This window comes from Sceloporus occidentalis, unplaced genomic scaffold (assembly GCF_023333645.1).
Source record: "Sceloporus occidentalis isolate IW3139 unplaced genomic scaffold, rSceOcc1.0.p SCAF_1, whole genome shotgun sequence".
Taxonomy (NCBI): domain Eukaryota; kingdom Metazoa; phylum Chordata; class Lepidosauria; order Squamata; family Phrynosomatidae; genus Sceloporus; species Sceloporus occidentalis.
In genome coordinates this window covers 305,249,808-305,271,659 of record NW_028316981.1, presented here as the reverse complement: position 1 = coordinate 305,271,659, position 21,852 = coordinate 305,249,808, and the positions used below count along the sequence as shown (strand labels likewise).

Genomic DNA, 21,852 nt, shown 5'->3' with positions numbered 1-21,852 from the left:
CACACTGCAGAAATAATCCAGTTTAAGACTGCTTTAACTGCCCTGGCTCACTGCTGGGGAATTCTGGGACTTGTAGTGTTTGTGAGACATAGAAGGCTAATTAGAGAGAGCTCTGGTGCTGCAACAAACTACAAATCCCAGGATTCCCCAGCACTGAGCCAGGGCAGCTAAAACTGGATTATGTCTGCAGTGTTTTTAAGTCATCGAATCATAGAGTTGGAAGAGACCACAAGGGCCATCCAGTCTAAACCCCTGCCACGCAGGAACTCTCACTCAAAGCAATCCTGTTGCAGCTGCATCCACACTGCAGGATTAATGCAGTTTGAAACCGCTTAAAAGTCAGGGCTCAGTGCTATGGCATGTGGGGCTTTGTGAGCTATTTAGCCTTCTCTGTTAGAGAGTTTTTTTGGGGAGGCCTCCAACGAAATACAGATCCCAGGATTGCACAGGATAGCACCCTGACAGTTAAAGCGGTGTCAAACTGGATTATTTCTGCAGTGTGGATTTGCAACTGTATCTATTGCTGGATACAGAAGAAGACTTCTAGTCTTCTTAGGCACAGCTGCAACTTTTGATTTCCTGCCTCTCGCTTTAAAAGGGGGGGAAATGCCTTGTTTTGAGCTGCTGCTGCTCCTCCTCTTCCTCCTCTGCAAAGTCCAGCCCAGGAACCAGGAGGTCTCTCTAGTCCTGCGCTTGCCTTTTCCTGAAAGGTCCTCTTCTGGCCCATGCCAGAAAAGAAACAGGATTTTGCAAAGCAAAGGTACTTCTGATCTTGCAAGGAGCAGGGAGCCCAGTGTCCTCCTGGCCCTCCTTGGAGCATTACTTTCAGATTAATTGGGGGAGGAAAAATATAGATCATCAAGACCCCTAAATCCTCTTGGAAGCCAGGATGCGTCAGCCCCAGAAACCCCTCTGCTTTTACAGTCTGTATGCATATATATATATATATATATATTATATTCTTTAATTTCTTTAAATTAACTATTTCTTTAAATTAAATATTTAAATAAATTTAAATATTCTAAAAGCAGAGGCTTTCAGGTGTTTTTAAAGAACTACTTTTAAGGAATACATACACACACACTGCTTTTAAAGAATATATTCTACATATATGTATGTATGTACTTTAAAAGCAGAGGGTTTTCTGTGGCTAATGCATCCTAAACCTTCCAAGAGGGTTTAAGGGTCTTGATGATATATGTGTGTGTGTGTATGTATGTGGTTATTTTGGAAACCCAGATGTGAAACTAGAAGGAAGGCTGGCAGCAAGGGAGAATCAGGTGCATAATCAAATGGGATTCCCAAGTGAAGGTGCAATGGGTCTATGCCTAAATCTGAAGCTCCAGCGACCTTGAAATAAATTGGACTGCAAGTCCCATCATCCCCACCCATGTTTGACAAGAGCGCTGGGACTAGCTTTGGATGGTAGGAGTCAGTGATGAGCCTGTACAATTTGTAAGAGCCATCAGTATTTGTATTCAGTGATTTTTCTTTTCTTCTTTTTAAAATATTTTATTTATAACATATAAAACAAATATAATAATAATAATAATACTGATTTATTTATATCTCGCCCAATCACGTAGAATCCGGGTGGGTTGCAGCAATAAAAAGTACAATATAATTCAATACAGATCAACAAAAATCAAAAGAAAAAAATACACTACAATTCAAATAAAACTCATAATTAATCCCTTCCCCAGCCCCCAACGCAACTCCAAAAAAGCAATATTAAATAAATTCAAATTACAAACATAACATAGTACCAAGGTAAAAAAAAAAAAAGAAAAGAAAAAATATATAAATAATACAAAATACAGTACAAGGCGTAATAACATATAATCAACTAACAATAATCGACTCTACCCTGTACATATTAATTGTTTTCTAGTACATGGTTGTAACCTGGCAAAATAACAATAGTCTTCACTCTTGATAAAAAAAATCCTGATACTGACTCTTAACTTACGATGCTTTCTGCCTTCCATTGTTGCTTCTAAGTCATGCTATCACCACTGTTCTTTAAATCATTAAACTGTCCTCAGTGGATCTGCCTATTGAAAACCACAAAATTTCGAGGGAAAAAGCTGTAATAAAGGAAAGGGGAAAAAAGAGAATAAAATAATGTTCGTATTGCAAAACACTGTATTATCAGGGCTTGCCGATTCTTCTTCCAGTATTTTATCACTGGTAATCATCCATTCTCTGTTTCAGTTAATGAATTTTTTAGACTACAGGTACATTCATGCAGTGATTTTTCTGATTCACAAAAATCATCTTTAAATGTTTGCAAAGGACATTTTGTTACCGTTTGCAATTGCATTTTGCAATGGAGTTGTTGTTTCATGTGCCTTCACATTGTTTTCAACTGATGGTGACCCTATCTTATGGGTTTTCTTGGCCAGGTTTGTTCAGAGGAGGTTTGTCATTGCCTTCCTCTGAAGCTGAGAGAGTGTGACATGCCCATTAATAAGATATCGGACTTTCCTTGTTAGTCTTTTGTGCTTCTTGTTTAGAATATACATTGCCCTGTATTTGATTATTATATTATTATATTTACAGTCCCATACATCTGGAGGGTCCTGGCTCAATCATTCTTGGACTTCAGTTCCCAGAATCCCCCACCTGCTATGCTGAAGGACATTCTGTTTCTTACAGTCCCCAAAAGGTAAAGTTTACAAATGGTGAGACTGCTCAGAAATTCCCTAGAGGATTTAGGTTTTAGGCTAACCATCTGCACTGCAGAAATAATCCACTTTGACACCATTTTAACAGCCATGGCTCAATGCTATGGAATTCCAGGAACTGTAGTTTGTTGTGGCACCAGAGCTCTCTGACAGAGAAGGCTAAAGGTCTCACAAAATGACAGTTCCCAGAATTCCATAGCATTGAGCCATGACAGCGGTGCCAAACTGGATTATTTTTGCAGTATGAATGCAGCCCTTGTCATGAATGGATATATCTACCTAGCCAGCCCTACCATTAGGAGGGTGAGGTAGCAATCTGCTTCAGAGGGTTAATCTCAGGTGTTCCAAAAGGAGATCAACTTCTTATTTATTATTGCATGATTTATCTTGTTGTGCCTTCAACTAGATTTTTTGCTTATGGGGACCCTAAGGTGAATCTGTCATGGGGTTTTGTGAGGCTGAGAGTGTGTGACTTGCCCATACAGAAGGAGGATCAGTGCTGCACTTCGGATTTATTGCAACCCTATCATGGATTTTTCTTGACTAGTTTCCTCACAGGGGGCTTGCCATTGCCATCCTCTGAGGCTGAGAGCATGCAACTTGCCCAGGATCTTCCAGTGGTTTTCCCTGACTGAGCGGAGATTTGAACCCTGGTTTCCAGAGTCCTAATCCAACGCTCAAACCACTACACCACACTGCCCCCTACGATTTCATTATTATTGCACAGTTACTGGTGCGGAGGAGAAAAAGTATTTGTTGGATTTTCTATTCCATTTCATTTGTGAAAATATTATGGCTGGCCAATTGATTTCAATGGCTCATCTGGGTCCAGCTCAGTGTGGTACCCTCATGTCCCATTTCAAGTGGTACAATGTCTGATGGGCGAGCGAGTTTACTCCATGTATTCACTAGATATGAAATTTAATAGAAAATCTTCATAAAGGGGATTTTTAAGCCATTGTGCTTTGACCTCCCTGGTCCTCTCTTTTGTTTGTTTTCAGAAAAGAAATCCTATGCCTATTGTGCTGTCAAGCTGTGTTGGAAAGCACTTTACTGCCATTATTTATCTATGTAGCACCATAGTGCTTTACACAAAACAAGTACATTATACACACATTTTTTATACTGACAAAGAGCAAAGTGTATGTCCATTTCCAATAAAGGCCCAAGAATGTGAAAACTACGTATACATCTAAAACCGAGCATATTTATGGGAGTCTAGAACAAGTTACAAAAGTTGACTCTCCCTTATTTGAAATGCTTGGCACCAGAGGTGTTTTGGATTTTGGAATTTATTTTTTGGATTTTGGAATACTTATATTTGCATAGATGAATGAAATATCTTGAAGATCGGACCCAAGTCTAAACACAAAACTCATTTATGTTTCATACACACTTTCTAAATATAGCCTGGAAGTAATTTTAAAGACTATTTTTAATAATTTTGAACATGAAAGAAAGTTTGTGTTCACTGACCCATCAGAAAGCAAAGGTGTCTATGGAGTTTATCACACTGGAGCTAATTTCAGCATTAAAGAGAGATTAAAGCACATTTAAAGCATCCCGCAAATAAAGCAAAAATGGCGAGTAATTGCATGAATTATTATCACAGACAGTTACGCAAATAAAATAATATTGGAAATGCATTGTTGCTGCATTCCTGAAAGTAAAAAGATGCACGTTAATGTTTCTTTGGCGCGTTACAGACCGCCGAAAAGTGGCGGCCTGCACCCGCCCCTTTCCCCACCGGATCGGGGCCTCAGCGGCCAGAGCGGCAGCTGCTGAGGCCCCAATCTGCCACTTTTCAGGCCGTGGGGAAGCGGCAAAAGGCCCCTTCCCCGAGGCCTGGAAAGGGGTGTCCTTGGGGCTTCAAGGGGAGGCTTGGCCCCTTTCTCCCTTGCGTCGCTGGGTGCAGCCATCTAAAGGCTGCACCCAGCGGTGCAAACGGCAAAAGGAGCTCCGTTTCGGAGCTCCTTTTGCGGCTGGGGAAAGAGCGCACTATGCGCCCCATATAGAGGCGGTGCAGTCGTGACGTCGTAATGGTGGCGGCCGTGTGGAACGGCCGCCGCCATTTTGTGCGCGCTCCACGCGTGCTAGGGTTGGGGGCGTCTGGAAAGGACGCCCCTTTCTAACCCTAGCATGCACGGAGCGCGCACTTTAAGGCCCTTCTGTAACGGGCCTATGTGACCACTTTAATGGTAGGTTTTGTGTGACGTTGTGTGAAATCGTTTTATGTAATTACATGATTTTTCCAGGATATTCATGAGATAAACTCCCAATCTCCTTCATGTGATAAACTCAAATGTCTCAGCCATCCATGAAAAAAGGTTTGGTTTTTGGAATATTTTGGATTTTGGAATTCCAGATCAGAGAGTCTCAACCTGTAGTTTGGGATTGTTAAAATGCAACTCAGACTTCTGGCTTTCCAGTGTTATTGACAACCAGAGTTAAAGCACTTTAATATGACTTGTACTGCCATGGTTCTGTCCTATGGAATCATGGGATTGTTTAGTGAGGGATTTAGAATTCACTGCTGGAGACCTCTAGTGCACCAAACTACAAATCCCAGGATTTCATAGGAGATACATTTGGCAATGTATCTGTGTTGTGTGAAGGAGCCCTCATGTAATACAATATTGATTTATCTAATTTAAATCCTGCCTTTCTTCCAAGACAGGACCCAAGCTGGCGGCTGAGAAGTTAACCAGTAACTAATATCCAGGGAAATAATTTGCATAGTTAGTTGGGAATAAATCCCATTGAGTTCAATGGGTCTTACTTTCTAGTAAGTGCATGGAGGATTGTAGCATTCTCAGTACCTTTTGAGGTCTGGTAGCTTTTTTTTTTTTTTTTTTTTTTTTTGAAACAAGTTGACAGTGTGGCAAGCAAAGCAAAAATAAATCAAATTTGCACATGTTCCTTTAGGTGCTACACTGCCTCTGAGTAAAATGTCAATGGATGTAACTTTCTTGGGGACGGGTGCCGCATATCCATCTCCAACCAGAGGTGCCTCAGCTACGGTAGTTCGTTTTGAAGGAGAATGCTGGCTGTTTGATTGTGGCGAGGGGACCCAGACCCAGTTCATGAAAAGTAATCTGAAAGCAGGTCAGTTCTGGATATTCACATTTTTCTGTTATATTTTCCATGGGAAACATGACAAATATGCCCCCCATGACCCCACAAACACTTTGTCCACTCTGCTTTAAGGTCTTCCACAGAAATCTAGCACAGATGTCCACAGAAATCATAGATCTGTCTGAATAAAAATGTTTTTGCCTGTTATCTGAGAAACCAATTTAGCTTCTATGGCAGGAAGTTTTATACGTGACTAAATTTTTACCACTGTTACTGAAGCCCAAGGAAGAATTACCGAGGCCTAAAAATAAGCCTAAAAACAAGCCTAAAATGATGTAAACCTATACAGGTTATATCTCCTTTATCCAAAATCTATTCCAAAATCTGAAATATTCCAAAAAACAAAACTTTTTTCATGAATAGTTGAGATAGTGACACCTTCGCTTTCCGATGGTTCATTGTATACAAACTTTGCTTCATGCACAAAATTGTTTTAAATACTGTGTGTAAAATTACCTTCAGACTATGTGGTTAAAGTGTGTATGAAACATCAAGTGTATATGAAACATAAATGAGTTTTGTATTTAGATTCCGGTCCCATCTCCAAGATATCTTATTATGTACATATATGCAAACACAGATATTCTAAAATCCCAAACACTTCTGGTCCCAAGCATTTCATATAAGAGAGGTTCAATCTGTATTATTTCTTGGTCAGTATAATCTTTTCTCTGATGCAAGCATACATTTTCCTCATGTACTCTCTCTATTATGTGTTTGAAGTCTCTCAGTTTGGCCTCACTTGACTCACTGTTTTTTACATTCATAGGAAGAATTACTAAAATCTTTATAACTCATCTTCATGGAGACCATTTCTTTGGTCTTCCTGGACTTCTATGTACTATCAGCCTCCAGAGTGGTCCTGCCACAAACAAGCTTCCAGTAGATATTTATGGGCCACTTGGTCTGAGGAGCTTCCTCTGGAGAACGATGGAGCTGTCTCACTTACAACTTGCCATCCCTTATGCTGTACATGAACTGGTGCCCACACAAGATCAATGCCCTGTAGAAGAACGGAAGGAGCTGTCTTTTGTGGATAGAGATGAGGCCTTGTCTAAAGAGATTCAAGGGAGAACTATTTATCTAGATCCTTCTGAAGACTCGTACCCCTTGGTGGACAATGAACAGTTTGTGATGAAGGCATTCAGGTTATTTCATCGCATACCTTCCTTTGGGTTTCTGGTGGAAGAGAAGCCACGGGCTGGAAGACTCAACGTGCAGAAGCTGAAGGAACTAGGTAAGAATAGCAAGCAATAGCAAGTACATTTCTATACCTCTTATCAGTGCAATTAAGCACTCCCTAAGTGGTTTACAATGTGTAAACTACTTGCCCCCAACAAGCTGGGTACTCATTTTAGCAACCTTGGAAGGATACCAGGCTGAGTCGACCCTGAGACCCTGGCTGGAACTGAACTCACAACCTTATGGTTTGTGAGTGAGTGACTGCAGTACAGGCATTTAACCACTGCACCACCAGGAAGAACAACCCAGCATGTTTGACTCATAAAACATGTTCTTTGGCTTTGGATTGGAAGTTTGTTGAAGGCAAAATGAGACTTCCTACAAAAGTGTGCAACTATGCTGCTGATAGGATCAGCACATGGAGAAGGAATTTACTAACAGTATGTAGGATGCTTATTTTTATTTCTTAGATATATTCTGCTTTTCTTCCAGTGAACTGAAGACAAAATACACTATATGGCTCTTCTCCCAACTTCATTCTCACAACAACCCTGTGAGATGGGTCAGGCTGAGAAAGTGAATGACTAGCCCAAGAGCATCCAGAAAAAAATTCAAGAGTCAGTGATGACTTGAACCTGGATTTCCACATTCCCAATCCATCACCCAAAACACTATGCCATGCTGATTCCTGTTTTTATCATAGATATCCTTTACATTGAATATGTAGAATTTATGGAATCAGAGGAACCACTTTAACTTTAAAGGCTAAAAGGTGTTGCCACATATAGCCAACTATAAGGTGTTGCCACATATAGTCAACTTTATTTATAAGTTGGGGGCAGGTTTTGAGGTCAAATTTATGGATTTTGATATAACTAATGGATTAGCATCAGCAACCTTGTGTGATGGCGATGGTTGTCGCGAGGAGGAGGAGGCAGCGGCGGCAGGCCAGAGCAGGCCTGGCCACGTGGAAGAGGAGGGGCGAGTCCCAACCTGGAGACCCCCGAGAAAGGGTTGACCGACCCCTGAAGGGGTCACGACCCACAGATTGGGGACCCCTGCTCTAAAGGATGGTTCCTTTTAGGAACCCCTGCTCTAGAGGATGGTTCCTTTAAAAGATTTAACGTAAAGTACTTACATTGACCTGTGGATAAGTTGACTCAATTTTTGGGGGTCAATTTTTGGACTAAAATTTCTAGACTTATACATGAGTATGTATTGTAGCACACCATAGATTGTTCAAAACATTTTACAGCTGCATCTCTGTCATTCAGAGATTGGTGCTATGAAATGTAGAATCGACACTTTCAAAATTAATCTAGACCAGTCCCCTGTGAATGTTACGTAGATTTTCCCAAACTGCTATAAGTGTTAAGATATATCTTTGTTTCAGTGCCTGATTACACAGGTGTGATGCTAACATCTGGACTGGCAATGTGTCACATAAATTGCTACCTTCAGTTCACTGTGCCTCCATTCTTAAATCCAAAATTAGACACGTGATTCCCGCTTCTGCTTTACAAAGAACCTGCATGGCAGGTCAATATTATGTTGCGATCTGGACAGTGGAATTCCTGCTTCACAGCTCAGACTCTTAGCCACTACATGAAGTGAAATTCCCACAGGGATCATGCTGAGCTCATGAGCAGTGATGCCATTCCTCAGCTGTGGAGTGGCTAATATGACTAATAGTTTTCTGAGCAGAAAACAAAAAGAGAGCATGTTGTGGCACTATAGGGATTAATTGACTTACTCTGGTGTGTATTCTTGAAATCTTATGTTTCGTGCAGTGAAATAGATGATGAGCTGTGGAAGGGCATGTCACATTAAACCAATGAGTCTTTTAAGATGACTTTGTGCTTCCTGTCCTTTACTGTTACAGACGAATGCACTCTTCCTCCCCTCTAAAACACACTGGTAATATTGTTTATTGGCTCAAGTCAGAAAACATCAGTGCAGAACTTTATGGTAGATATATATCTGCATAAACATAATGCGCACACACGCACACACACATATATATACATGCAATATGCACACATTATGTTCATGCAGAAATGATATATCAGTCACTCCCATAAAGTCCTGCACTGATGTTTTCAGATTTGAGCCAATAAACAATACCGTGTTTTAGAAGGGAGGAAGAGTGTATTAGTCTATATGCATATTACATATGCGTATGATGTTTATGCATAGATGCTTTTGTGAAACCATTTCAAAGGTGACCATTTTCTTTGGAGAGCAAAAAAACCCAAAAAACAAAATGTATTGGTGCTGTAGAAATATAAACTTATAGACCTCAAAGTTCATTTAGTTCAGTCTCTTGTGATTGCTGGAAATTAGTTGCTACATCCGTTTTGCCCAGGCTGGTACTCTCCAAATGTATTGACTAGTGGAGATGATGGGTTTATGGTCCAGTGCTTGTACAGGGTATAAGGTTAGAGGGTGAGCAAGATTTCAAATATGTAAAGGGGAAAAATTGAGAGGAGAATGTGTTTTGTTTTTCCTCCACAGCTTCAACATTTTTAGAAACCTAGAATCTAACGTCCATGAGAGCCAGCATGGCATAGTGGTTTGAGCATTGGACTACAACTCTGAAGACCAGGGTTTGATTCCCTGCATGGCCATGAAACCCACTTGGTGATCTTGGGCAACTCACAGTCTCTCATTTTTGCCATGTTTCCCATGGAAAATAGAACAGAAGGCAATGACAAACCTCTTCTGAACAAATTGCCAAGAAAACCTCATGATAGATTCACTTTAGGGTGTCCATAAGCTGGAAAAGACTTGAAGGTACACAACAACAACAACAACTTTAGCTACATAACCTTGACAATTGGCTGGCTGTTTCCAAATTTAAAACTTCTGTCCCACCTTCCATGACGACCAGTTTCCACTGTGGAACATCTCTGGAAGTTCATTCTAAGGCATAGTTGAAATCTTGTAATTTAAACTGGTTGGTTCAGGTTCTGACCTCTGAAGCAACAAAACACAAACTGCTAGATTGTTTTTATAATGACTTGCTATATATAATCTTAAATAAGATTATAGTTCTACCCTAAGGTGTTACTTAATTAAGGCCATTAAAGAGCTACCTGTAGAAAGTGTGCTTGCACACATTTGGGTTAAAGAGAGAATACATGATGAAAACATTATGGTGTACATAGACCAGTATATAATTTATGATTTTTCGTGCCCTTTTGGGTACAAAATCTTTGTGGCCATGAATGCATCAAAGAAAGGATGAAGAGGATCTGGAACTGGATTAAGTTTTTTCCTGTGCAGTTCTAACCTGCATCAACAAACCAGTATAGTGGCAGGATTGAGAGCAATAATACAGGTCGAACCTCCCTTATTCAGAATTCTGAAATCCAAAATATTGCAAAATCACCCACATGGATGGCTGAGATAGTGACACTTTAGCTTTCTGATGGTTCAGTGTACACAAACTTTGTTTCGTGCATACAAGTATAAAAAACATTGTGTATAAAATTATTTTCAGGCTATGCCTATAAGGTATATATGAAACAAATGAATTTCATGTTTAGACGTGCGTCCCATCTCTAAGATATTTCGTTATGTGTATGCAAATATTCCAAAATCTGAAAAACCCTGATGTTCAAAATACTTCTAGCCCCAAACAATTAGGATAAAGGAGACTCAAACTATAGACCAATTCTGTTTTGCTCGGGGCACCACAATTCAAGAGGAATATTAACAATTTATGGGTGATCACAGTGGTAACAGATCTGGAAACCAAGTCCTACGAGGAATGTTTTAGGGTATATTTAACCGAAGCTGCATCTACACTGCAGAATTAATGCAGTTTGACACCATTTTAACTCCATGGCACAATGCTATGGAATTTTGAGATTTGTAGTTTCGTGAGATATTTGGCAGTAGCTTGCTGGTGCCACAGCAAACTACAAATCCAGATTCCATAGGATGGAGCCGTGGCAATTTCAAGCTGTGTCAAAAATGCATTAATTCTGTAGTGTGGCAGCAGCCTTGGAGAAGAGTAGATTGAGAGGAGACATGATAGCCATCTTTAAATATCTGAAGTAATGTCATAGAAGATGGAACAAGCTTGTTTTCTGCTGCTCCAGAGACTAGGACATAAACCAATGGATTCAAAAGTTGTAAGAAAATGACATTTCATCTGAACATTAGGAAGAACTTCTTTAATAATTGTTTGCCAGTGGAATAGACTGCCTTCAATGGAGGTCTTTAAGATGGATGGGCAAATCTCAGGAGCGGTTTAGGTGTGTACAGTGGGCCCTTGGTATCCATTGGAGTTAGGTTCCATGAGGCTCCGTGGATACCAAAATCTTTGGATGCTCAAGTCCCATTAAATACAATGGCATGATAAAACCATGTCCCTTCTATAAAATGGTAAAATCAAAGTTTATTTTTAGAATGTATATCTTTTTGGAATATTTTCAAGCTGTGGATGGTTGAATCTGTGGATAAAAAATCAGTGGATATGGAGAGCCAACTGCATTGTTTCATGACAGAGGGTTGGACTGCACAGATCCTGTGATTTGGTGTGGATAGTTTGTTAGGAAGAATATTTTATTCTTAAAAATTAAGTCTTTTTGGATGAACATTTTCCAGTATTAACAATATCTTGTGTTTTCACTCCTCCTCCACAGAATTTCAAGTTTTTAAGGAATGGTTAGTTGATGAAGACCCAGTGGGGTGTAGTAGTTGGAGCATTGGACTATGACTCTGGAGACCAGGGTTCAAATCCTGCTCGGCCATGAAAACCCACTGGATGACCTTGGGCAAGTCACACTCTCTCAGTCTCAGAGGATGGCAAGTCTCTTATGAAACTTGCCAAGAAAACCCTATGATAAGCTCACCTTAGGTTCACCATAAATCCTAAATGACTTGAAAGCACACAACACCCACATATTAGGAAGTATGATTGAATGTAGTGGTAATGAATCAAGACTGAGAGCCATGAGAGAAAGATGTATAGTGCAGATACTGTATGCATATTTTCAAATAACTACTGTACATTTATAAGATCTAGACTCTGGGACCAGTATATTAAAAGTAACAAAGTGAGTTGATAGTAAGAGTGTAAGGGTTCAAGAATTACTGAGTGAGTGTGAAAGATGGTACTTGAAGGGATTGCAACAAGCTCCTTTACAACTTAATAGAACTGCTCAAGGCATTTTAGATGCAATGAAGCAGATTTTCCCAAGATTTGATCAATCCTAAGGGTTTGCTTTTTTTAAAGAGAGAGCAATGAGCTCTTTAAAAGCAACAAATCCAATCTCTTACCAACTGTAAGGTTTTTTTTTTAAAAAAGAGCAATGAGCAGTGCAGGAAGAAACATGAGTTGTGTACAATTTCTCTTGTAATGGTTGTTATGTGTCCGCAAGTCAACTCTGAATTATGGCAAACCTATCATGGGGTTTTCTTGGCAAGATTTATTCAAAGGTGTTTTGCCATTGCCTTCTTCTAAAGCTGTGAGAGAGTGTGACTTGGTCAAGGTTAACCAAGGATTTCCATGTCTAAACAAGGATTTGAACCCTAAACCAAGGTTCAGTTTTCTGTTCAGCCATGAAACCCATTGGGTGACTTTGGGCAAGTAACACCCTCTCAGCCTCAGGGGAAGGCAATGGCAAACTACCTCGGAAGACATCTTGCAAAAAACAAAAAAACAAAAAACCCTTAGCATCACCATAGGTCAGAAAAGACTTGAAGGCTCACAACACACACACTTCTGGAGTTCTAGCCTAATACTGAAACCATTATTGTATACTAGTTTTCACTCTTGTAATGGTCTGTATGTGCTTTCAAATCGCCTGTCAACCTATGGCAAGCCATGGATTTCACAGGCAAAGAAGGTGGTTGTGCCAGCTCCTACTTCTGAAATATAGCCCCTACAGCATCTGGTATTTGTTGGCGGTCTCTTATCCAAGTACTAACTAGGGCTGACCCTGCTTAGCTTCCAAAATCAGATCAGATCTGGTGTATTTAGGTAATGGAAGTAAATTTGCTCCACTATGCTACGATATGACCAGGCCCCTGTTTCTTGGTTCCATGGAAACACAAATGTGTGTTTAAAACTATGTGGAAGGAAGAGCCTTTTAAAAGGTAACATGGAATCCATGACAGCCATGGGCCTGTCCCAATTTGTTTCAGGGCCAACACACTGTGCTGGTAACACACTCGATGTTGTCTTCGGTATGGTCCGAGAACGTCCGTGGGTGGGAATTAATGCCATCTCCCCCCTGTCATGGACGGACCATTTCCTGGTCAAGATAGGACTGGATGCCACTATCCAAAACCCCCCCGGGTGGTGGACCTATTATAATGGTCCGCCCTCGAAGGCTGATGGAACCCAAAAGGTTCCAAGACGCCTTAGAGGGTATTGTGTTTGGGAATGATGGTGATACTGTCGAAACCCTGGTTGACAACTGGGATAGTAATTTATCCAGGGCTATAGACAGTATCGCTCCCGAGCGTCCTTGCCGGTCTGCTGCAAAGAAAAGACTCTGGTATACAGAAGATCTTCACCAGATGAAGCGGGCTGCACAACGGCTAGAGCGCTATTGGCGGAAACATCAGAAATTATCTGACAGAACACTCCATGAGAACTTGTTACGTTCCTACGGAGTGGCAGTCAGTGCAGCCAGGGATGTGTACTGTGCTGCATGGATTGCGTCAACAGAGTCTCGTCCGGCAGAGCTGTTCAGGGTGGTCAGGGAACTAACTCAAACTCCGGCCACCCAGAACCCTTTGCTTGAACCAACTATTGCCTGCTGTGATGCTTTTAACAACTTCTTTGCTGATAAAGTCTCTCAGATAAGGGCTGATCTTGACGCCAATTTTCGAGCAGAACCTTTACGTAGACAAGCTCCTTGGATGCATGAAAAAGACGACTTGCCCCCTTGACCCTTGCCCTTCTTGGTTGACCGTACAGGGAGGAGATGTTATAACATCTGCCCTTCACCAAATAATAAACACATCTCTTCGGGAAGGTACTGTACCAACATCTTTCGGCCTCTGAGGGAGAGAGTAGGCTGGCCCAGTTCCATCAGGGGCTGGCCTGAAGAAAGAGGCTCCTCCCTCCCTAACTGTCATCTTTCGGCCTCTGAGGGAGAGAGAAGGCTGGCCCAGTACCATCGGGGCTGGCCTGAAGAAAGAGGCTCCTCCCTCCCTAACTGTCATCTTTCGGCCTCTGAGGGAGAGAGAAGGCTGGCCCAGTTCCATCAGGGGATGGCCTGAAGAAAGAGGCTCCTCCCTCCCTAACTGTCATCTTTCGGCCTCTGAGGGAGAGAGAAGGCTGGCCCAGTACCATCAGGGGCTGGCCTGAAGAAAGAGGCTCCTCCCTCCCTAATTGTCATCTTTCGGCCTCTGAGGGAGAGAGAGAAGGCTGGCCCAGTTCCATCAGGGGCTAGCCTGAAGAAGGAGGCTCCTCCCTCCCTAACTGTCATCTTTCGGCCTCTGAGGGAGAGAGAAGGCTGGCCCAGTACCATCCGGGGCTAGCCTGAAGAAAGAGGCTCCTCCCTCCCTAACTGTCATCTTTCGGCCTCTGAGGGAGAGAGTAGGCTGGCCCAGTTCCATCAGGGGCTGGCCTGAAGAAAGAGGCTCCTCCCTCCCTAATTGTCATCTTTCGGCCTCTGAGGGAGAGAGAAGGCTGGCCCAGTTCCATCAGGGGCTGGCCTGAAGAAAGAGGCTCCTCCCTCCCTAACTGTCATCTTTCGGCCTCTGAGGGAGAGAGTAGGCTGGCCCAGTACCATCAGGGGCTGGCCTGAAGAAAGAGGCTCCTCCCTCCCTAATTGTCATCTTTCGGCCTCTGAGGGAGAGAGAGAAGGCTGGCCCAGTTCCATCAGGGGCTAGCCTGAAGAAGGAGGCTCCTCCCTCCCTAACTGTCATCTTTCGGCCTCTGAGGGAGAGAGAAGGCTGGCCCAGTACCATCCGGGGCTAACCTGAAGAAAGAGGCTCCTCCCTCCCTAACTGTCATCTTTCGGCCTCTGAGGGAGAGAGTAGGCTGGCCCAGTTCCATCAGGGGCTGGCCTGAAGAAAGAGGCTCCTCCCTCCCTCCCTGTCATCTTTCGGCCTCTGAGGGAGAGAGAAGGCTGGCCCAGTTCCATCAGGGGCTGGCCTGAAGAAAGAGGCTCCTCCCTCCCTAACTGTCATCTTTCGGCCTCTGAGGGAGAGAGTAGGCTGGCCCAGTTCCATCAGGGGCTAGCCTGAAGAAAGAGGCTCCTCCCTCCCTAACTGTCATCTTTCAGCCTGTAATGGAGAGAGTAGGCTGGCCCAGTTCCAATGGGGGTAGCCTGAAGATAGAGGCTCCTCCCTCCTTAACTGTCATCTTTCGGCCTGTAAGGGAGAAAATAGGCTGGCCCAGTTCCATCTGGGCTAGCCTGAAGATAGAGGCCCCTCCCTCCATAACTGTCATCTTTTGGCCTCTGAGGGAGAGAGTAGGCTGGCCCAGCATCATCAGGGGCTAGCCTAAAGAAAGAGGCCCCTCTCTCCATAATTGTCATCCTTCAGCCTGTGAGGGAGAGAATAGGCTGGCCCAGCTCCATCAGGGCTAGCCTGAAGAAGAAGAGCCCTCCCTCCGGTCCATCTGCTTTGGTCCAGGCCTCAGAGGGAGAGAAGAATACTGGACCTGATTCCCTCCCTCCCCTCACCATTCCCTTCTCCTATTGTGTCGTGTCTTTTAGATTGTAAGCCTGAGGGCAGGGAACCGTCTGTTATCCCCTCTGTTGTAAACCGCTCAGATTCCCAGTGATTGGGCGGTATATAAATAAAACTTATTATTATTATTATTATTATCTTTGAAACAGGCAATTGTAAGGCCTTTGCTGAAGAAATCTTCCCTTGACCCCCTATCCATGCGCAATTATAGACCTGTCTCCTTGTTACCATTTTTGGGCAAGGTGATTGAGAGGGCAGTCGCTTTTCAGCTCCAGGTGGTCTTGGATGAAACCGATTATCTTGACCCATTTCAAACTGGTTTCAGGGCGGGCTATGGAGTTGAGACTGCCATGATCGCCTTAGTCGATGACCTCCGTCTGGCCACCGACAGAGGAGATATAACTCTGTTGGTGCTCTTGGACATTTCAGCGGCCTTCGATACCATCGACCATGGTATCCTTCTGGAACGCCTGGGAGAATTAGGTATCGGGGGCACTGTGCTCCAGTGGTTCCGGTCCTATCTCTCGGGAAGGTTCCAGATGGTGAGGCTGGGGGACAGCTGCTCTCGGAAAAGAGAGCTTACATCGGGCGTCCCTCAAGGCGCCATTCTGTCCCCCATGCTATTTAATATTTATATGAAGCCGCTGGGAGAGATCATCCGGAGCCATGGAGCTCGGTGTTATCAGTACGCTGATGACACCCAGATCTATCTCTCCATGTCTCCGACTGATACAGTGTCTAAGGATGGCATCTCTCCTCTGGACGCCTGCCTGGGGTCAGTAATGGGTTGGATGAGGAAAAACAAACTCAGATTGAATCCAGAGAAAACAGAGGTACTCATGATGGGTTTGCCTGGCCCAGACAGGGAAATTTGTCATCCTGTCCTTGATGGGATTAAACTTCCCCTGAAGGACAAAGTACGTAGTTTGGGAGTACTCCTGGATCCATCCCTATGTTTATCATCTCAAATAGATGCAATGGCCAGGAGTGCCTGGTATCAGCTTTGGCTGATACGCCAGCTGCGTCCCTGTCTGCACCGAGGGGACCTAGAAAAAGTAGTACATGCACTGGTAACCTCTCGTTTGGATTTCTGCAATGCGCTCTACATGGGGCTACCTTTGTATCAGGTTCTGAAACTTCAACTGATCCAAAATGCAGCAGCCAGGCTAATTACGGGTACAGTGAGATTTGATCATATAACACCTATTTTAAAATCTCTACACTGGCTGCCAATTCGTTTCTGGTCCCAGTACAAAGTGTTGGTTATTACCTTTAAAGCTCTAAATGGCTTGGGCCCGGGTTACTTGAGGGAACGCCTCTCCCTGCATAATACTTCCCGCACACTCAGAATTTCTGGAAAACTGTCTCTTAACCAACCTAAGGTGAGATTGGCGTCCACTCAACAAAGGGCCTTTTCGGCCGTGGCGCCCTCTCTATGGAATGCCTTACCTGAAGGGATCCGTCTTAGTGGATCAGTGGAAGCCTTTAAGAAGGCTTTCAAAACCCATCTCTTCCTTCAAGCCTTCCCTCCTAATTCCGTTTAAGAATATATTCCCCTATCGATGTATAGTATCTATGATTCTTGATTTTAATAATGTCATTGGATGTTTTTAAATTTTGGTCGCATTTAATCTATTTTAATTATGTACTTTTAAGATGTGGTTTCTACTGTTTTTATTGTCTGTTTTTAATAATTTCTGTACACCGCTTTGATCGTTGGAAAAGCGGTTAATAAATGAACTATTTATTTATTTATTTATTTATTTATATTATTTATTATTATTCCTGTGCTTTAATTTGTAGGAGTTCGTCCAGGTCCTATATATGGTAAACTGAAAGAAGGTGTCACAGTTGTCCTAGAAAATGGGGCCATCGTTTCTCCTTCAGATGTCGTAGCAGAACCTCTCCCTGGAAGAAAAGTTTGCATTTTAGGAGACTGTTGTGGCATGGTTGGAGAAGGAGCTGTGTCTCTTTGTTATGAAGCTGATATCTTGGTTCATGAAGCCACACTGGATGATACCCAAGTGGACAAGGCCAAGGAACATGGCCACAGCACTCCGAAAATGGCGGCAGAGTTTGCAAAGCTATGTAAAGTAAAAAGTCTGGTTCTGTCTCATTTTAGCCAGAGGTATAAGCCGACCAGTCAGATTGGTGAAGGAGATATGGATGTCTCAGAACTGAAGAGGCAAGCTGAGTTGGTGTTGGACGGACAAGAGGTAGTGCTGGCAGAGGATTTTATGACCATAGATATCCCAGTGAAAAAAGCAAGATAGCACAACTGGACTACAAAATAGGAGAAATTTGCTGAACCTACCATCTGACTGAACCTACACTCATATGCCAAGATCCTTTTTAGCAGGTATATAGTGTGTACATTTACAGCAGAGTTGTAGTGGGTTGCACCCTATTGCGGTCAGTCATACACTGAGCAATAGTGCCTTGTGCTTGCATGTTGTGCAGTTGTTACTCAGTGCAACATTAGTATACTACTCTAGTACAACTGCTTAAAAATGCAACTGGTGCATATAACACTATTTACCCCAGAAAACATAACCAAGGGTAATGTGTTGGCCATACAGCAAAGTAAAATAAGATCCAACATCCACAAAACAGTGATACCCTTATTGGAATTTAAATTTTATTTCCTGGACTTATGAATTTCCCAGGACCCACATGGCCACTAGGAGGAGTGGCCTGCATGCATGATTACTCTTCCATACCATCTGAACTGAGGACAACAACCGCAACATCTTGACCAAATCCATGCCTATGACTAACATCATTTTCCTCTCTCTCTCCTGTATGATTTTTTTAACACTTTTGCCCAGGGGTCGGCAACCTTTGGCCCGCGGACTGGATGCAGCCCGCGGGCACCTTTCCGCCAGCCCCCAGTCCCTCCTCCTGCCGAAATCGCCGCCGATTTCAGCCGCTCCAGCTGCCATTTGTCCTTCAAAATGGCGGCGAGACTTCGCCGCCATTTTGAAGGGCAAAATGGCGGCGCCCATTAGGAGGCCCGCTGCGGCCTCCGGAGCCCTGAAATGGGGCTCCGGCAGCCGCAGCAGGCCTTCAAATGGGCGCCACCCACCTCCCTCCTGGCTCTGCCCTCCCTCCTATAAATGGAGGGGCGGGGGGGAAGGAGGAGGAGGCAGAGAGAGAGAGAGGGAGGGAGGGAGGGAAGGAGAGAGGGAGGGAGGGTGGGAGGGAGAGGAGAGAGGGAGGGAGGGGAGGAGAGAGAGAGAAAAAGGGTGGGAGGGAGAGGAAAGAGAGGGAGGGAGGGGAGGAGAGAGAGAGAGAGAAAGGTTGGGAGGGAGAGGAGAGACAGGGAGGGAGGGGAGAAGCGAGCGAGAGAGAGAGGGTGGGAGTGAGAGGGAGGGAGGAAGGGAGAGAAAGAAAGTGGTTTGAGACAGTGACATGCATTTTTTGCTGTTTTGTGGCCTTGCCTAGTCGCTTCCATTCTTGCAAATATTGCTATTATTGTTGTTGTTATCCTTTGGTATTCTCTTTGCAAAATCCCCCCACATGGACTTGCTTGCTCTTTTCTGGGTTGAGACAGTGTGCATGCATTTTTCCTGTGTTATGGCATTGCCTAGTAGCTTCTTGCAAATATTGTTATTATTATGCAGCTCCGCCCCCGGAGGGTGGAAACTCCACCCCTGACATGTGGCTTCGCCCCCGGATAGTGGAAGCTCCGCCCTGGCATGCGGCTCCGCCCCAGAGGGAGGAAGCTCCATCCCTCATGTGCGGCTCCGCCCCTGGAGGGTGGAAGCTCCACCCCCCGGCTTCGGCCCCCCAGTTGTCTGAGGGACAGCAACCCCGCCCCCAGCTCAAAAAGGTTGCCTACCCCTGCTTTTGCCAATGAAGATGCCAGTGGAGCTTTGAAAACTTGCAATATGTATATTATGCATTTTGGTTGGTCCAATAAAGGTATCACTGTTTAGTGGATTTTGGATGTTACTGTTTACACTAGTGTAAATAACCAAGAAGATTCTAAAGGTAACATTTTAAAGGCTCAGTTGAAAGGCTTTGGTTGAGGACCCAAAGAACTGAGTTATGGATCTTATTATTATTATTATTAACCTTTATTTATGAAACGCTGTAAATTTACACAGCGCTGTACATGCAATCTTTTTAGTTAGACGGTTCCCTGCCCACAGGCTTACAATCTAAAAAGACATGACACAGAAGGAGAAGGGAGTGGTGGCGGGAAAGGGTAAGAGGTCCAGCAGTTCCTCTCTACCTCCGAGGCCTGGACCAAGGCAGATGGGCTGGAGGGAGGGCTTGGCTTCAAAATGGAAGGTTAATCTTCATCCAGGGAAAATACATACTCTCAAGTAGGATAATACATATACAGTACATAGCAATACAGGAAATGGTTCGATAAACAGGCAACAAAAGAACATCTAATAGCAAACGACAATTATGCAATGCCTTGGAACACTTCTCTGAACAGGATGGTCTTCAACTCTGTTTTGAAGCTGGTTAAAGAAGTGATGGCTCTTGCTCGCGGGGGAAGAAGGTTCCAGGAGTGAGGGGCAGCAAGTGAAAAGGGGCGAATCCGGGATGGGGCAGAGGAAATCCTGGGCTGAGACAGGAACCCTTGACTACCAGAACGGAGGGCCCGAGTGGGAAGGTGAGGAGAAAGAAGGTCTGATAAGTAAGGAGGGGCCAGTCCATGGAGGGCTTTGAATGTCGACAGCAGGAGCTTATACTGAATACGGAAAGGGAGAGGGAGCCAGTGAAGGGATGCCAACACAGGAGAGATGTGGTCAGAGCGGTGGGTGGAAGTGATAATGCGTGCAGCTGAATGCTGGACAGAGATTAAAGGACGGAGGTGAGAAAGAGGAAGCCCAGCCAGGAGGACGTTACAGTAATCAAGTCGTGAGATCACTAGGGCATGGACCAGGATCTTGGCAGTAGAGGCAGAGAGATGGTCGTATTTTGGCAATATTGTATAAAAAGAATCTACAAGCCTTGGCTGTGGTCTGGATCTGAGGGATACAAGACAGAGAAGAGTCAAAGATAAAACCAAGACTGTGGGCTTGCTGGACTGGTTGAATAGAAATGTTGTCCACAGAGACAGAAAAGGAGTGTTGAAGGGTGGGCTTAGGAGGAAAGACAAGAAGCTCCGTCTTGGACATGTTGAGCTTCAAACGCCGATGGCGCATCCACTGCGAGACAGCTGTAAGGCAAGACGAAACTTGCTATTCAAGCCTTGAAGAAAGGTCAGGGCAGAAAGATACAGCTGGGTGTCATCAGCATACAGATGGTAGGAAAAACCAAAAGGATCTCTCTCCTTACTATGCATTTCTGCACTATACATCACATCTCTGGATTCCTCAGTAATGCTTCCGTGGGCTTTAGAAGAACAGATATGTCCAGCATAATGTTTAACTCCAAATCTTATTTCAGTGTATTTTAATTCCTCAACTTGGAACTGAAAAATTATTGAATAAAGCTTGAGCTCCTTTAACAAATTACATGGGAGCAAGCCCCACTGGAAACGGCAAGTTGTACCTTTGAGTAACCATACATAGGATTTGGTTATATATATTTAGCTGTAGTTTTTGGCTTCTTAATATTGAGAATGTATTGCCTGCATTTTAAAAAAATCAGCCTTATCATAAATTTGAAGAAGAAACATTTTCTAATTCCATGTGGGACAGCAATATCTTTATGATAAAAAATGAGAACAAATAAAGGGTTCATGTTTATGCCAAGCAGTTTGAAGGTGAATTATTGTTACTAATGTCTGCATGTTCTTTTTCATGAAGCTCTTTTCAACTGATTAATATTCTGCTTCTGCATTGTTAAGAAACCACAGAAGAAATACAAATAAAATATTTGTTGTGATTGCCTTATTTTTTCAATTGGCAACCAGGTGGGCTCCATTGTACCAGCAGTCCAAGCAATAGCTTCTCACTGGTCATAGTTTTAATGTCACAGTGAAGACCCAGGATCTTTTGCTGTGTCACAAAGACTACTGGGAGTAGGATGAATCCTACATTATGAAGCACCCTGAGATGCACCACTTAGATTGTATGATGTCTACTCTTGGAGAAAATAGATAACTGCTTAGCAATGAGAATCTGGTCTTGATATGCGAGGGTGGGGAGGACATAAATTGGGGGAAGAGGCTGGATGATTTATGACTAGCCCTCCAAGGGGTTGACTTATGTTGGGAGGAGTG

The 21,852-nt window shown here is 43.5% G+C and overlaps 1 protein-coding gene across 1 annotated transcript; it reads left to right on the top strand.

Annotated features, from left to right (window-relative positions):
• The first annotated feature begins 698 nt into the window (after nt 1-698).
• ELAC1 (elaC ribonuclease Z 1) lies at nt 699-18,535 on the top strand. Its single transcript, XM_089513455.1, has 4 exons — nt 699-760; nt 5,613-5,792; nt 6,592-7,059; nt 17,469-18,535. Exons 2-4 carry the CDS (start codon nt 5,636-5,638, stop codon nt 17,936-17,938), a joined length of 1,095 nt encoding a protein of 364 aa, XP_089369581.1. The 5' UTR covers nt 699-760; nt 5,613-5,635; the 3' UTR covers nt 17,939-18,535.
• Nucleotides 18,536-21,852: the final 3,317 nt, after the last annotated feature.